The sequence below is a fragment of the Aedes albopictus genome, chromosome 1 (assembly GCF_035046485.1).
Source record: "Aedes albopictus strain Foshan chromosome 1, AalbF5, whole genome shotgun sequence".
In the NCBI taxonomy this organism is placed as follows: domain Eukaryota; kingdom Metazoa; phylum Arthropoda; class Insecta; order Diptera; family Culicidae; genus Aedes; species Aedes albopictus.
Window position 1 is genome coordinate 306,651,700 of NC_085136.1, and position 16,880 is coordinate 306,668,579.

At 43.9% G+C, this 16,880-nt stretch overlaps 1 protein-coding gene across 1 annotated transcript; it reads left to right on the forward strand.

Moving 5' to 3' along the window:
• The first annotated feature begins 2,203 nt into the window (after nt 1-2,203).
• LOC134287657 (peroxidasin homolog pxn-2-like) lies at nt 2,204-3,454 on the forward strand. Its single transcript, XM_062850037.1, has 2 exons — nt 2,204-2,757; nt 2,822-3,454. The coding sequence occupies exons 1-2, from the start codon at nt 2,208-2,210 to the stop codon at nt 3,169-3,171; spliced, it is 900 nt and encodes a 299-aa protein (XP_062706021.1). The 5' UTR covers nt 2,204-2,207; the 3' UTR covers nt 3,172-3,454.
• The last annotated feature ends 13,426 nt before the right edge of the window (nt 3,455-16,880 follow it).

The window sequence follows — 16,880 nt, forward strand, 5'->3', positions numbered from 1 at the left end:
CTAAAAAGATAGTGTACTGAGAAGTCTGGACCAGTCTAGTGCTATCGTGTCTGGGTCCATAACTCGTCGAAGGCTTCCATGAAGCATTGTGATGCTCTTTCAATATCAAGGGCTCTTCATGGGCCTCAATGAGCAAAAGATCTCGAAAAGCCGCGTTGATACATCAAGGCCAAAATGAGCTAGAGATCCGCCACTTCCAACAAAGAATCTTCTGAAACTAGTTACGCATTACTCACTGACAGTGAGTCACTGTATCTGACCCAAGTCCTTGACGAGGCGTTGCTTAGTCTCCACATGCTTCGACCTTCCTTCTGTTGATCTTCTCCGATTGCGCGAAAGCAAGACAACTTCGGTTGTCCCCATGGGCGATATCGCACCCGTCTGCCCAGGTCATCCAGCAATCACCTCATTCACAAAACTTCTTGACAAGTTTCTTCCAAAGCGATAAAGTCGGCCTCCATGGAAGAAAGACTTGCACAGTCCTGACAACAACTTATCCATGATACAGTACCTCTGGTAAAGAACGTTGCAGCACCAGGCATTGATTTTCGCGATTGTGGTTCTCCTGTCAGTACGCAACTAGCTCGTTGGCCTCGACGCTTCCTAGCTTCAGTTTCCAACCAACGGTGTCCTTCGGATCACTTTCCATGCGGCCGTCCAGTCAATTTCCTTCGGCGAGTCAAGCGTCCTCTCCAGGATCGACACACTTGCAGCTATGTCAGATCTTGCACACTCTGCCATGTACATCAGCGCATCGACGACACGCCGGTTCATGGTACAATCCTCCATCGCTTCGCTCCCAATAGCATTCTTCAGGAACCCTTCTTGGTTCTTAGTGTATACCTAGTGACTACCTACCACTTTCTTGTCGACAGCCAAGTAGATTAGGTCCCAGGTTCCCTTCACCATGTGCGACTGGTACTCGTAGTCCATCGCACTTTCCCAGGATCTTGTCTCTTCAGGCTTCACCGCTGCGTTGTAGTTCGCTAGCTGCTTGACCACGTGAGCAGCAACATCTATTTACCTCGTTGTCTTCGAAACGTATCGGCAACTTGCCACGACTTCTCCGAGTTGCCGACTCAGGACCGTTCGCTGGAACGTCTGTCTTCCTGATCATCCGGCTCAGCCTTGAACGCCAAAGGGTCTTCTTGTAGTATATGTTCACTGTCCGCATTCACGCTGTGGAATCATCTTCGGGTTTACCAATCTTCTGCTGCTGAACCGCTGGTGTCCAGTCATTTTCCTTTGACGAGGCAAGATTCCTCCCCAGGATTGACGCACTTGCAGCTGTGTCAGGTCCTGCACACTCTACAACGTACATCAACGCACCAACGACACGCCGGTACATGGTACCTAATACCTTGTCGATGGTCAAGTCGACTAGGTTCCAGGTTCCGTTCACCATGTGCGACTGGTATTCGTCGTCCACGGCACTTTCCCAGAATCTTGTCTCCTCAAACTTCACCGCTTCGTTGTAGTTTGCTAGCTCGTTGATCACGTGAGTAGCAACGCATATCTCGTAGTCTTCAAAACGTATCGGCAACTTGCCACGACTTCTCCGAGTTGCCGACTCACGACCGCTCGCTGGTACTTTTGTCTTCCTGATCATCCGGTTCAACCTTGATCGCCAAAGGGTCTTCTTGTGGTATTGTTAACTGTCCGCTTCTCGCTGAAATCATCTTCGGATTCACCAATCTTCTGTTTCAGACTCTAGTTTAATTTAGTGCTTGACACTGAAGAAGTCTGTAAGTCACAGACGAAATAGGCCTATCTGTCCGAAGATAAGCACAATAGTAGAATTAAAAGGAACTTGCTCGTCCTTTCTAGTTTTTCTTTAAAAGAGTTATTCATTTTTTATTTTCTTTTGCAAAAGTGAAGTATTAGTGAAGTGTTTTTAAATTAAACTAGAGTCTGAAGTAACAAGTTCTACTAAAAGCTCTAAAGTAATAGTAAAATCTTCTGTTGCTGAACCGCTGGTTTCGAATTCCGTAGCGGCATCCGGCTCATCGTCCGTGGGCTACGGAAGAGCCTCTTTCTCCTCAACTCAAGAGACTTGGCATCGTGACTTCACCTACTCGGTCTCCAGATCCATGAAACGATAGGTTTTGTGCTGTTTGGAACTTCCGATGAATGATACAGACCTCATACTTGTATTGACTCTAATTCTCAAAACAAACTTTTCTTCCCACCCCATTCCGCAGGGCCTCATGAAGAAAACCCACGACCCAACCTCGTCGCCCTCGGGCATCGAGCTGCACAAGATGCTGTTCAACCCGTACTCCCTGTACGGTAAAACCGGCCTAGATGACGCCATTGGTGGCGCTATGACCACCCCTCTGGGCAAATACGACCAGTACTTCACCACCGAACTGACCGAACATCTGTTCGAAAAAGCCCAAGATCTGCTGCACGACCGGCCCTGCGGTTTGGATCTCGTATCGCTGAACATCCAACGGGGACGGGACCACGGCCTGCCGTCCTACCCGCACTGGAGACGTCACTGCCGGCTTCCGCCGGTCGACACCTGGGACCAGCTGGAAAAGGTGGTGGACGCCGGATCGTACCAACAGATGCGCAAGATCTACGGCGAACCGGAGAACGTGGACGTCTACTCGGGGGCGCTTAGTGAGCCGCCCGTGGAGGGCGGCGTCGTGGGACCGTTGATCACCTGCCTGCTGGCCGATCAGTTCTTGCGGTTGAAGCAGGGCGATTCGTTCTGGTACGAACGTCGGCGAGGACCGCAGCGGTTCACCCGGGGTAAGTCTAGCTGATGCGTAGTCTTCATGGGGAGTTCATTAACCGTTGTCGTCTCTCCCAACAGATCAACTTCGACAGATCTACAACACCCGGTTGTCGAGCATAATCTGTCGGAATTCGGACGCGATCACACAATCGCCGGTCTACCTGATGCGCAAGGTCAACCGTGAAGACAATCCGGAGCTTCCGTGTTCGCAGTTGGACACGTTCGACTTCTCGGTGTTTCGCGAGCGGAAGAATGCCGACTCGAGGCGGGTCAAGCTAGCGACTGCGCAGGTTGGAGTGGTTGTGCAGCCTTCCTCCAGTACCGGAGTGTCAACAAATTCGTCAACGGCGGGCACAACTACCGAAGGGTTGACGACGACAACCACTACGACTTCAACATCCATGACATCAGATAATATGTTGGTTTGAGAGAGGTCTGAAAACAATCTGCTGCAGCCGTAGCTCGGTTTCTGGTAGGGAGCATGTGGTCTGACATCTGCCTTCAACGATCAACTGTTAAACGTCAGATCGATCGATCCTTACCAGAAACGGTTGCTCGAAAACTTGACACTAATGTAGTGCATTAGTTTTCTAACTCAAATGTGTTTTACATGTGGATTAGTTCTGTAAATTAAGCAATATTCTGACCTGACAGGCGCAGTGAATCACTCCATGATTTGTAAAGAAAAGTTTTTAGGACTAGTCATCAATAGTTTGGTCTTGAACTTATTATGCGATTGAGAAATTCCTGCCAGTCCCATCGTTATCACCAAGGTTATCACTTAAACGCGAAGTAACCTATCTATCGGAGGAGTTTTCAACTACAGTAGACGTTCGATAAGTGCAACATGTTTACCTTTCAGTTACCGAATGAAATTCGCTAACTGCAACGACTGACAGCCGTCAAACAGTTGTCAATGGACCATTGAAGCAAACTTTTCGGCTACTCACCGCATCAAAACAAAAGTGCCATCCTATATGGACTGTAACACAGTGACAGCAGTCGAGTTACGTCAAACACACAAGACTACGGTGGCGCTATCTATTCATTTCATAGCGGCCGTTTTAGTTATTTTAGTAATCCGTCGCTGTTGGACGCAGCCAGAATGCACTCAAAAACATCGCAATGCAGCTGTAGTGCATCCGCAAAACATCGCAACTCTGATGACGTTTCGTTTTTGACAGATAGCGGTGCGATAACTGGAAAATTGTTGCACTTGGCGGACTTGCAGTTAAAAAGCTTTGCAGTTAAACCGTTTGCACCGAGCGAACGTCTACTGTATTCGAAAAACTTCAAGTGATGTTGAATCAACGTTGTTGTGGCGTTGTGGTACACATGTTCCATTGAAGGGCTCTCGAAATTTTGCCCAAGATAAACGACATTGGACTACTCTGAGTAAAGGGGAAACTCGAGACAACCGATAAGTGTCCATTTTCGATTCGAAGGAGACACACCTTCCAAACAACAATTTCGCAGATGATAGCGCCACACTAATCTGTTACTCTTTTCCAAGAAGTATACAAAACGGGGATATCGAGGGTTGTCCACATTCCATTTGCGAACACTTGGTAACTGATAATACTGTCCACAGCATTTTACGTCCGCTGATGGCCGCCAGAAGCTTACTCACTTTCTGGTAGGGATCAAACGATCTATCGTCTGGTCCACTGCACGAATTTATGCCGGCCTGCTTGCTCTAACAGGAAATTTGACGTTTGAGCGGTGCCGACACCGCTCAAACGTCAAATTTCGTGTGCGAGTAAGCAAGCCAGTAGAAATTCGTGCAGTAATCCCTAGTCTGTGTCGTTTGACAGTTGATCGATAAGATCGATGATCGATTCTATCGATTAGCTGTCAGACGATACAAGCCAAACGTCAGATCGGCTGATCCCTGCTAGAGAGTGAGCACAGTTCTGGTGGCTCAAAAGTCCAACACAACGGTCGCTGCACATCACATGTTTGTTTTTCCAGACGATACCAATCGCTAATGAAGCAGGTCACACATATCTACGTATACCACGTGGCGCTCACCACACCTTTCTCACAAACGATTTGTCAGCCAGCTACCGAATCAATATTCCCGTCGTATTTGATTGATTCCATACCTACTGACAAGGTCACTAGGTGAAAATTGGTAACAGAGAATGTATTTTATACAACCCTTGACATAACTGGTTCTCGGTATAGATCCAGTCTGCGATATACCTACCTATTGGGTCCGTCTGGCGTTCAGCACTATGAAATATTCATTCAATGTCAGAGCTGCACCGCGCACTGTCCTCGCCAAGGTCAGTGTCGATTTGGACGCGGGGCCATCAGCTGAACAAACAGAGCTTATAAATAAACGTGGCCGATTTTCACTCGCCTAGACTGCCGTTGTTGAATATTTTATGGGTTTTGGTCTGATTTGCGTTTGGTTTGCTGAGGAAATATTACACGTTGCAATACTTTGTCGTTGATGTACACAACAGAAACACGCGTTGAAGAGACCTATTAATGTTTTTATGACTAAGATTACCAACAGTCGAATATCACACGCTCCTGTGTCCTAGAAGTTCATCTCTCCGTGTTTTCTGAATATGTACCCGATAGCGACCCATCTGGGATAAGCTGGTGAGTTAACCTACCATTCTTCGTGTTGTTCCACCTTTGCTGCCACTTCGTCAATAGCTTCGCTTTGACCATCTTTCTTATGTTTGCATCTTGATCTTCTTTGATAGCAATATACATCCATAGGCATGGCCGAACTCCATACCACAGAGAAACAGACGTAACTCTTAGAACAAATTTCATTGAAAAACATCGTCATCAAAACATAACTGCCCAATGCTAAACGTACTGTGCTTGGCCGGGCCATCACTAGGTGGCAGTAGTGAGCAAACGTCAAACAGGAGCAAAAACGATGCCAGCGCAGCGAAAGGTCGATCGACCTACTACCGAAAATTTGAATCAATCGTTAAAAAGGTGATCGATGCGAGCGGAGTGTGACGTCTGTTTCTCTGTGTCCATACCTACATACCAGCACCTCCATAACCTCTATATCTTTTCTACGATACGAGCATACTCCCATCAGAAGACTCCTGTGGCACAACCGCTGTGACTCTAACAGAGATAATCAGAGACCTGCAAGTTGTGCAGTGCTGTGGCATTGGCTTCCCAGCTGGCGCTGTTGAATACGTTCTTTACGTCTACAGCTACCACGGTGCAGTATCGATTAGCCCTGTTCTGCTGCTTTAAGGCTTTCTTCGCATTCGACACGACTTTCCGGATTGCATCCACTGGTGAATTCCCTTTCTAGAGCCCGAACTGTCTATTAGATAGTCCGCTGTGCACTCTTCCGTGAACTTCATGAGCCTGTTCAAGATGATCTTGTTAAGCGTATCCAGCAGGCATATTCGGTCGATAGGATGTTGGGTCTCCTGGCGGGGCTTGCCTGGTTTTGGCAGCAACACCAGCTTCTGGATCTTCCAAATGTCTGGGAAGTCGCTGTCCGCCAGACATTTCTGCAGCGCTGTCCTGAACATGTACGGAAAGACCACGCCTTCAATGCCTTGTTGGGAATACCATCCGGACCCGGGGTTTTCTTTACTGTGAGTCCTTTGGTTATAGTAAGAAGCTTCCTATTAGACACCCGGCTTTCGCCGGCATCTACTTCCACCCCGTCAACATACGTCTAGGTGACCATGCGGTTAAGTTAAGCGTTAAACTGTGCTTTGGAAAGAGCCCAGATTATCAGGGCACATTCCAGCTGGTGTCGTTGGGCCTTTCATCTTCGTCATCACGACTCGATAAGCTTGTCCCCCAGGATTGGAGCTTGCTCTTCGACACAGCTCCTTGAAGCTATTGGCCTTGCTCACTGCAATCTCTCTTTTGAGAGCGGTCCTGACCGCGCGGAAAATCACTTCGGATGTTGCTCTTTGAAGTCGACTTCTGGAGACAGGCAGCACTTAAGGTGTTGAGCGTTTCATTCCACCAGTATGCTGGATGCTGGCTAGTGTTCGGCTCAAGTTTTTTCGGCATTGTAGCATCACATGCAACTGCTTCCGTTCTATCTTGGCGGGAGTGTCGCGGTCTGCCAGAAGTAGCTTGACAAAGAAATGCTTGTCGAACTTCTTCGTTTTCCAGCAGCTTGTTAGCGGCGTCCACCATCTGGGTACCTCCGAACGCCTTCCTTATCCAAATTTGCATCGGTACATCCAGGTTACACTGCTCTGGAAGTACAAGCCGCAGCTACTCTTCCGTCTCATGGACATCCTTGCACTTGATCACCGCCTCCTGTGAAAGGGCCCTGACGATTAAATACATCGCTCTCCAGCGACTTCGCGACGAATTCCCGGTAAGCTAGGCTCTTGGCAGCTGGATCCTTTTTCAGCTCGGAGATCATCTCGCCTTACTGCGGGCGCCGTGTCTTTACCACGTTTTCACCCAACTCCTTCAGCTCCGGATCCTCCTTCACCTTCCTGAAGCGTAGCGTACGTTGTTTTGTTGCCCTAGGGGGCTGACATTTCTCTTTCGTTTTCGATTACACCTTCCTTTCCATTATCTCCTTTGGCTTTTTGTTTTTCACCCGCTGGCTTTCAACGGTGTTTTTGTTTTTCACCCGCTGGCTTTCAACGGTGCGCGATCCACTGGCTCTTCCATCGTTTCTCTGACTGTCGGAGCGCACGTCTGCTCGTTCTTCTGCTTCTCCGGGACTTCCTCATCTCCTGGCGTGTCTCCACCTCTTTTATCCGACCGGAGATTCTAAGGTGTCTCCAGTACCCTTCCCGCGGATTCCGTCAGCTGTTTCAGATCTTAATCGGAGCGCCTTCAAATTGCGTTCGTCAGTTGTGTATAACGGCAGATTTGATGTTCGCTATCAGCTGCTTGATCTGTTGTCATCTGTGTATCTGTCGTTCACCAACTCATACACTTCGTTCACCTTTTTCCTCACCTCACCCAGACTCGACGCAGTCTTGAGCAGTGCTGCTGCTCGAGCTCAGTGGAAATACTTGTTGGTTCGGAAGCTTCAACTCCTGTTAGTTTCCTTAGAGTTCGGTCCGTATTCTACTACTGCTAGTGCTCGCTGCTGTTTCCAGCGGTGTCACTGCTGATCTCTGCATCCTCTCGCTTCTTCGGAACGCGTTCACGTCCTGGTCAACTCCTTCAGTCTATCTATCTATCTATCTATCTATCTATCTATCTATCTATCTATCTATCTATCTATCTATCTATCTATCTATCTATCTATCTATCTATCTATCTATCTATCTATCTATCTATCTATCTATCTATCTATCTATCTATCTATCTATCTATCTATCTATCTATCTATCTATCTATCTATCTATCTATCTATCTATCTATCTATCTATCTATCTATCTATCTATCTATCTATCTATCTATCTATCTATCTATCTATCTATCTATCTATCTATCTATCTATCTATCTATCTATCTATCTATCTATCTATCTATCTATCTATCTATCTATCTATCTATCTATCTATCTATCTATCTATCTATCTATCTATCTATCTATCTATCTATCTATCTATCTATCTATCTATCTATCTATCTATCTATCTATCTATCTATCTATCTATCTATCTATCTATCTATCTATCTATCTATCTATCTATCTATCTATCTATCTATCTATCTATCTATCTATCTATCTATCTATCTATCTATCTATCTATCTATCTATCTATCTATCTATCTATCTATCTATCTATCTATCTATCTATCTATCTATCTATCTATCTATCTATCTATCTATCTATCTATCTATCTATCTATCTATCTATCTATCTATCTATCTATCTATCTATCTATCTATCTATCTATCTATCTATCTATCTATCTATCTATCTATCTATCTATCTATCTATCTATCTATCTATCTATCTATCTATCTATCTATCTATCTATCTATCTATCTATCTATCTATCTATCTATCTATCTATCTATCTATCTATCTATCTATCTATCTATCTATCTATCTATCTATCTATCTATCTATCTATCTATCTATCTATCTATCTATCTATCTATCTATCTATCTATCTATCTATCTATCTATCTATCTATCTATCTATCTATCTATCTATCTATCTATCTATCTATCTATCTATCTATCTATCTATCTATCTATCTATCTATCTATCTATCTATCTATCTATCTATCTATCTATCTATCTATCTATCTATCTATCTATCTATCTATCTATCTATCTATCTATCTATCTATCTATCTATCTATCTATCTATCTATCTATCTATCTATCTATCTATCTATCTATCTATCTATCTATCTATCTATCTATCTATCTATCTATCTATCTATCTATCTATCTATCTATCTATCTATCTATCTATCTATCTATCTATCTATCTATCTATCTATCTATCTATCTATCTATCTATCTATCTATCTATCTATCTATCTATCTATCTACCAAAGCCTCAAACTTTGATCTAAAAAAGACCGATTACTCACCCTAGCAATCGACTGAAACAATTTGGTTTATAGCTTGGAAATTACGACCTAATGGATTTCGATATGGAGAACACCATTCCACATTATTAGACCGTTACAACCATAAAACAGTTCAAAGGCAGAAGGGGTTCAAATTCCCACCGAACCCATTGAACCCGCCACAGGCAATTATCTAACCGAACATCACCATCCTCTCGCCAATCCCGTGCTATCGCCTGAAAACCCCGTACAAAAGTTGAATCACGCAAATCTTGAGACGCTGGGATTGCAGCATACCACCCCTTGTTACCCACACATGGATCGCGCGCGCAACTCGGCTTATCACTGTTTCAAGGACCCTTCGGCAACGACAACGACGACGACGACGACCACGACAATAGTAGATTGACTGTGGTTGCGGTTGGCGATAATCGTTAATCTAACGTCGTCGTCGTCTTTGTCGTAATTAATAGTCGCATCATGCAAATATTTCAATGACAATTTCTTCCGAAAAAATGCGAGGAAATACTCTGCATTATGCTGATAGAACAGTTCATTCTACGGTTGACGGGCATCGACCAGTGAACGCGTTTCGTTCGAAAATGTATTGTACCTCCTTCCAGCAATTTTATTAGGTCCCTCAAGGCAATCCATTTTGTTATCACCCCAACCAGCGGAACTTCCGCGTTCCGCCAAAAATAATATTCGCATGCAACTGAACAGTTCAGGAACATCTTCCCCCGAAATCGTTTTGACAGGCTCAACGACCCGCGTGCCATAATCAGTCGCACTGCCGCACCATACGCACTTGGTTGGATCGCTCCGGCGACCCAGGCGTGGCCATGAGTTCAGAGTCAACAAGAATTACATCACCCACCGGTAGAACAGAACTCCCCATCATCGCCAGCTAAGCAGCTAAGTGCAAGTGCGAGATAGTGATGCGAAGCGATCCGTGGAGGCATCGCGATTCGAGAGTGCACTCCGATTAGAACCTTCTTGAAAGCTTCTTATGGAGGCATGGTGGAGCATCGCACTACCCAGAGCGAACGGGAACTCCACACTCTGCCGGAGGGAATCTTGACCTTCAAGTTTCCCGGAAACTTCTGTCTCTGGCTATCTGAACTGCACCATAATGCATTAATACATATGCGGTGGAGTAGGAAACTGTTACATGCTCCGATTCACTACCCTATTTGATAAACCGCGTCGAAGCGCTGGGCAGAGCTAGAGCTGTTCCTGGTCGATGAGCCGGGCAACAGTTACTTCTCTGAAGCGAACCCGCAGATTTCAGAGTGATTCTTCGGTGACGTGTTTGTAGATAAGCGCGGCTCGTGCATGGGGGTTACGCATATTGTTTATTGTTTTTGCGTTGCATCAGTTGCATCAATCAATGTAGGCTCAGTGTACCAGTTATGGCTATAGTACCTCAAATTCATTATAGTTGATTTTCAACCTTTAAAGCTACAAATCAACAAGAAAAAAAATCGTGAACAACAGATCACAATCACAAAAGATGATTGCAATCATTCAAACTTCACAATTTGCTCAAATTATGGTAGAAATAAATCATTTTCCTTAACTTTTCGGCCTCCTTGCACCCTATTTCGCCATAGTGTACCAGTTATGGCAACTCCCATAAGGAATGCATGTAAATAGTGCGAAGTGGAACCCAAATTAACAAATGTGCCCATAACTGGTACAGGGTTCCTATCATTGGCACACGCCGTAATAAATACTAAATGTAGTTTTGTCTCCGTTTTTATATTTTTCCGGTAAAGTATGAAAACTAATCAATCATTTGACTTATTGTTTACATTCGTCGGTCTTCTTCTTATTTTTGTAGAAATAGTTTTTCTTAGGTGGTGCGATAACTGGTACAGGCACCCTAAACAGTAAAACTGCGACGTTGAATACTTCTGGGGGAAAACGCACCAAGGGGGTAATACAGCCTGCCTGATTTAAATTTGTGTAAGTCTAGCACACTCAATGAGCGGCATGGGATTGGGTCGAAAATGAGTAGGTCATACACCTCCCAAGTAACAGAACTAGCTGAATAACAGTTTGTCAAGCTGAAGTTTGCTGGAAAAAAATCATGGTGGAATGTCTGGAGGAATCCCTAGAGGAATACCTGGAGAAATCTATGGAGGAATGCCTGGGAGGAAGTCCTGGAGGAATACCTGAAGAAATTCCTAGAGAAATTCCTGAAGGAATTCCAGGAGGAATCCCTGTTGGCATTCCAGGAGAATTTCCTGGAGGAAAACCAAGAGAAACTCCTTTGAGAATCACTGAAGAAATCCCAGGAGTTTTCCCTGCGGGAATTTCAAAAGGAATTCTTGGAGGAATCCCAGTAGATTTGCCGGAAGAATCCCTAGAGAAATCCTTGGGGGAATTCCTAGACGAATCCCTGGAGAAATTCTTGAAGAAATTCCAGGAGGAATCCCTGTAGGAATTTCTGGAGGAATCAGTGCTGAAATCTCTGGATAAATTCTTGGAGATTTGTCTGCAGGCATCTCTGGAGGAGTTACTAGAGGAATTCCTCGAGGAATCCCTGCAGATTTCTTGGAGGAATCCCTGTAGATTTCTCTGAGGAATCCCAAGAGGAACCCTTGGGGGAATTGCTAGAGATATCCCTGGAGAAATTCTTGAAGGAATTCCTGGAGGAATTCCTGTAGAAATTTGAGGAGGAATTCCTACCCGAGCAGGAGAAAATAGCTGAAAAATACCTTATTCAGGTATGGAAAACCAAATACCTACAACCTGGATAAGGTATTAAGTAGCTCTGCATAAGAGGTAAAATACCTAAAATTATAACTAGTGTGTATTCTGTGCATAACACGCGAATTATGACATCAGGAATGACAATACCTAAATAATAATCGGCGATTATTCCATACAAAAATCGATTTTTCCATAATTTAATAATACCTGAAGAAGTCCTCAACACCAAACCAATAACTCGTTGAGGCACCAATACCTACAAAATACCTAAATAAGTTATTTTCAATACCTGGATAACCGACCAATACCTTGTCTTGGTATGATACCTGACTTGGGTATGCTCGAGTTATGTGCCATTTATTCATTCATGCTCGGGTACTGGAAACCCCGGAAAAATTCCTGGAGGAATTTCTAGAGGAATTCCTGCTGAAAAATTCCTGGAGGAATCCCTGTAGATTCCCCGGAGGAATCCCTAGAGAAATCCTTGGGGGAATTGCTAGAGGAATCCCTGGAGAAATTCTTAAAAAAAATCCAGGAGGAATCCCTGTAGGAATTTCCGGAGGAATCCCTGCTGAAATCTCTGTAGATTTCTCGGAGGAATCGCTAGAAGAATTCTTGGGGGAATTCCTAAAGGAATCCCTGCAGAAATTATTGAAGGAATTCCTGTGGAAATTTCTGGAGGAATCCTTAATGGAAGCTCTGGAAAAATTCCTAGAGGAATCCCTGGAGGAATTTCTAGAGGAATTCCTGCTGAAATCCCTTGAGAAATTCCTGGGCGAGTTATTCCTGGAGGGGCCACTAGAGGATTTCCTGGAGGAATCCCTGTAGATTTCCCGGAACAATCCCTGTAGGAATTTCTGAAGGAATCCCTTCTGGAATCCCAAGATAATTTCCTGGAGAAATGTCTGGACGTATTACTGGAGGAGTCACATGAGAAATTCCTAGAGGAATCCCTGTAGATTTGCCGGAGGAATCCCTAGAGGAATCCTTGGGGGAATTCCTAGAGGTATTCCTGGAGAAATTCTTGAAGAAATTCCAGGAGGAATTCCTGTAGGAATTTCTGGAGGAATCCCTGCTGAAATCTTTGGAGAAATTTCTGGAGAAATGTCTGCAGGTATCTCTGGAGGAGTCACTAGAGGAATTCCTGGAATAATTCGTGCAGATTTCTCAGAGGAATCCCTGGAACTGTTGCTGAAAGAATCCCAGAAGGAATTTTTAAAAGACGCGGACCGTTGAGGAATTACTGAGGAAATCGGTGGAGGAGTTCCAGGAAAAACCTGGAGGAAATCCCGAAGAAATCCCACGAGAAATTCAGTATCAAATTTTAGGACAGATTTGTAAACTAATTCTTGGACGAATTTCTGTAGAAATACCTTGAAAACAAAATCTGAAGGACTCCATGTCTGCAGTAATATCTGGAAATCTTTAAATGAACTCCTAAAAGATTTTTTTGTAGAAAATTTTAAAGGAATTTATGAATTTTATTTGAATAACCTCTAGTTGAATTTTGTGAAAGAATTCCTGGAAGAAACATGTGCAGAAATACTTCGAATTATTCTAGATGGAACTACTGTAGAAATCTCTATCGGAATTTTTGAAGGAATATATGAAGAAAGCCATGAGAAAATGTCGCAGAAATACCTCGTAGAAATTGTGGTCTCTGGTGGAATTCCCTTGGGAATTTCCGGGGAAATTCCTGACGAAACTCTTGAAGAAAGCATTGGAACAATCACCGGAGGAAACTCCAAAGAAATTCCCGGAGTATTGTCTGGTGGAATCCCCTGAGGAATGCTTAAAGGAATCTCTGGATGAATCCATAATGGATTACCTGAAGGAGGCTATGGGAATATTCTTGGAGGAATTCTTCAATGCATCCGGAGAGGGCCAAGGGCCCAAGGGCTGAAAGTCTCTTAAATAAAGACAAATCAATCAATCAATCAATGCATCCTTGCAGAATCTTTGAAGGAATCGCGAGAGGAATTCTTGAAGCATTTCTTGGAACTAGCCCTGAAACATGCACTATCGGAGCCATGGAATTCACGAAAGCGAAATTCCCGGAGAAGTTCCTAGACGAATTACTGAAGGAATCCCTGAGAATAAAATATCACGATCTTTTTGTTTATCCTTTGGAGTCGGGATATAAATCTCCTATGAAACTCCCAGTGTGAACAGACCGAAATTCCTTGAAATGCCTCTGTAACTGCTTTGTAATCCCCTTGGAACTCTCTTCAAAGTCCCCGAAATACCCTGAAGCTAACCTGAAAGCACCTGATGCCCATTTGATCTCCTGTGAAAACTACTGAAGCCCCCTGAATATGCCTGAAACGCCTCTGAAATCCCACTAACACTCTTCTGAAAGCACCTTTAAACCGCGTTAACTCTCTTTGAAACTGTGCGTGACATAACCATAAAATCTCCTAGTCTTCAAGGTACAATCTTAGACAATCTTAATTAATCTTAGTTTTAGATAATATACTGATTCCAAATAAGAAAAATCTTAAGTTTTTTGAAACCTCCTGAAACGCATTGAACCTCACATAAAATCACACTGAGACTTCCAGAAACTTCTGGTAAACCCGAAAATCGACCTAAGGCACTCTAAAATTGTCTTAATCATCTCGATACCACCTGAAACCGCATGAAACGCCTTAAAATCTCTCAGAAACCGTCTGAAAACGAGCATGACGTCTTGAATCTAACAGTATCAAAGTGTAATGTATATACAGTAGACGTTCGCTCGGTGCAAACGGTTTAACTGTAATGCTTTTTAACTGCAAGTCCGCTAAGTGCAACAATTTTGCAGTTATCGCACCGCTATCTGTCAAAAAAGAAACGTCATCAGAGTTGCTATGTTTTTCGGATGCACTACAGCTACATTGCGATGTTTTGAGTGCATTCTTGCTGCGTCCAACAGCAATTGGCAACTGTTTGACGGCTGTCAGTCGTTGCAGTTAGCGAATTTCATTCGGTAGCTGAAACGTAAAAATGTTGCACTTATCAAACGTCTACTGTACAGTAGACGTCCACTCAGTGCAAACGCTTCAACTGCAATGCTTTATAACTAAGCAAGTCCGCTAAGTGCAACAATCTTGTAGTTATCGTACCGCTATCCGTCATAATGAAAAAATGTCAACAGCGATGCGATGTGTTTTATAAGCATTTTTGTTGCTGTGCGATGTTTTCCGAATGTTTACAGTAGCTACTGTAATGTTATCGCCTCGTTGCACTCTTGAAGTTTTCTATTGACACGCATGAAACATATCACGATATCACTCAACAATGTCCGCAGATCAAAATGGTTATTAGATGTAAGAATGGCATTAGCAAGATATGAGATCCAAATAGCAAGAAGATAATCTGCTTGAACGCAAAGTTTCAGCACAGAAGAACAAGAGCAGGAAGACGGTAAGAGGGACTCTCTGACACCCGGGTGCTGATCCAGAAGCAAGTGAAGAGAAATCAGACAACTTCAGGCGAGAGACTAACGTTATTGGTGAAGAACCGGTGACCCGTTTATACTACACTGGACCCTCTTTACATGCCATTGCAAAAATTGATAAGGGCATAAAAAGAGGTAAATTAGGGGTTGTAATGAGAAAATCTTGTTTGCGACAACAGGACTTGCTCCTGGGCAATTCAGATGGGACCAAGGGGTTTCTAGGAAGTTTCTAGAAAGCCCTAAAAAGACGGTTCCAAGGGGCTTCAGGGCCGTTTCAGGGGGTCGTGTCAGGGAATGTCAGGAGCCTTTTAAGGGCGTTCTGCCAGGATTCATTGGCGTTTTAAAGGGATTGTGGGGATTTCAGTATTAAGGAAGTAGCAGAAACGTTTCAAGGGGCTTTGCGGGCGATTCAGGGGGTCTCAGGAGCACTTGAAGGGCATTACAAGGAATTACAGGGCATTTCAGAGAGTTGTTTTTTTATATTTATATTTTATATTTTTAAATTTATTTATATGCATTTCAATTTAATGCTTATTTTACACTCAATTTCAAAGGAGGTTTAGCACTTCAAAGATAATAAAGAGTTTTTTGGGGCAATTCAGGGCATTTCAGGGGCGTTTCAAGGCATTTCAGGGGATTTTCAAGGTTTTTTTTTGTGAAGGCGTCTCTAAAATTTCCTGAAATGGGCTCGAAATCCCCGTAAAACCCCCCAGGACCCCGTGTAGCGCACCTGTACCCCTTGGAAACCACCGAAAGCGCCTCCGTAACGCCTCTGAAACTCGCCGTAAATCTTCTGAAACATCCTGAAATGTTTACGAAATCACTCTAAAATTCCTCGGACCATGTAACGTACTTGAGAGTTGATACCTTCCGAAACCACCGATAAAGCCTCCGCAACGCCTCTGAAACCCACTGAAAATCCTCTGAAGTTATCTGAAACGCTCCCGCAATCCTCTCAAGGCCCCCTCGGATCCCTTGTAACGCACCTAACACCATCCCCGATAACGCCTACGTAACGCATATACAGCCCGCCGAAAATCTCTTAAAACTCTCAAACAGACTCCGATTCCCTACAATCCTAAAATAACCAGTGTATTGTACCTGAGACCCTTCAAAAGCTCCGAAAACGCCTCCGTAACGCCGCTGAAACCCGCAGAAAATCTTCTGAAACTTCCTGAAATGTCTCCGAAATTCGTCTAAAATGCCATTGAACTCTATGTAACGAGTTCAATTGAGATCCACCGAAACCCAAGTACATAAACGCCTCCGTAGCGCCTCTAAAGCCCGTCAAAAATTGGGTTTTTAAATTTTGAACAAAGTGACGATTTTTCATTTTCATAAGAAAGAGCACCTTTTTCTGAGCCACTATGATTTTTTCAGATTTTTAAAACTTCATTTTGATGCCTAAAATCAATTTCTAAGTGATTTTTTTAAATCACCTTTTGACAGCTGGGTAACTGCTTGACAGCTCCGCCCAGTACAAAATGCGACAAGGGGTGATTTGAAAAATCGCTCCCA

What these genes read in the sequence shown, in the direction of transcription:
- LOC134287657 (XM_062850037.1), top strand. Translation starts at nt 2,208, where the DNA reads ATGAAGAAAACCCACGACCCAACCTCGTCGCCCTCGGGCATCGAGCTG. An exon ending in ACCGCAGCGGTTCACCCGGG is followed by an intron (nt 2,758 to 2,821) that starts GTAAGTCTAGCT and finishes CTCTCCCAACAG; the next exon opens with ATCAACTTCGACAGATCTAC.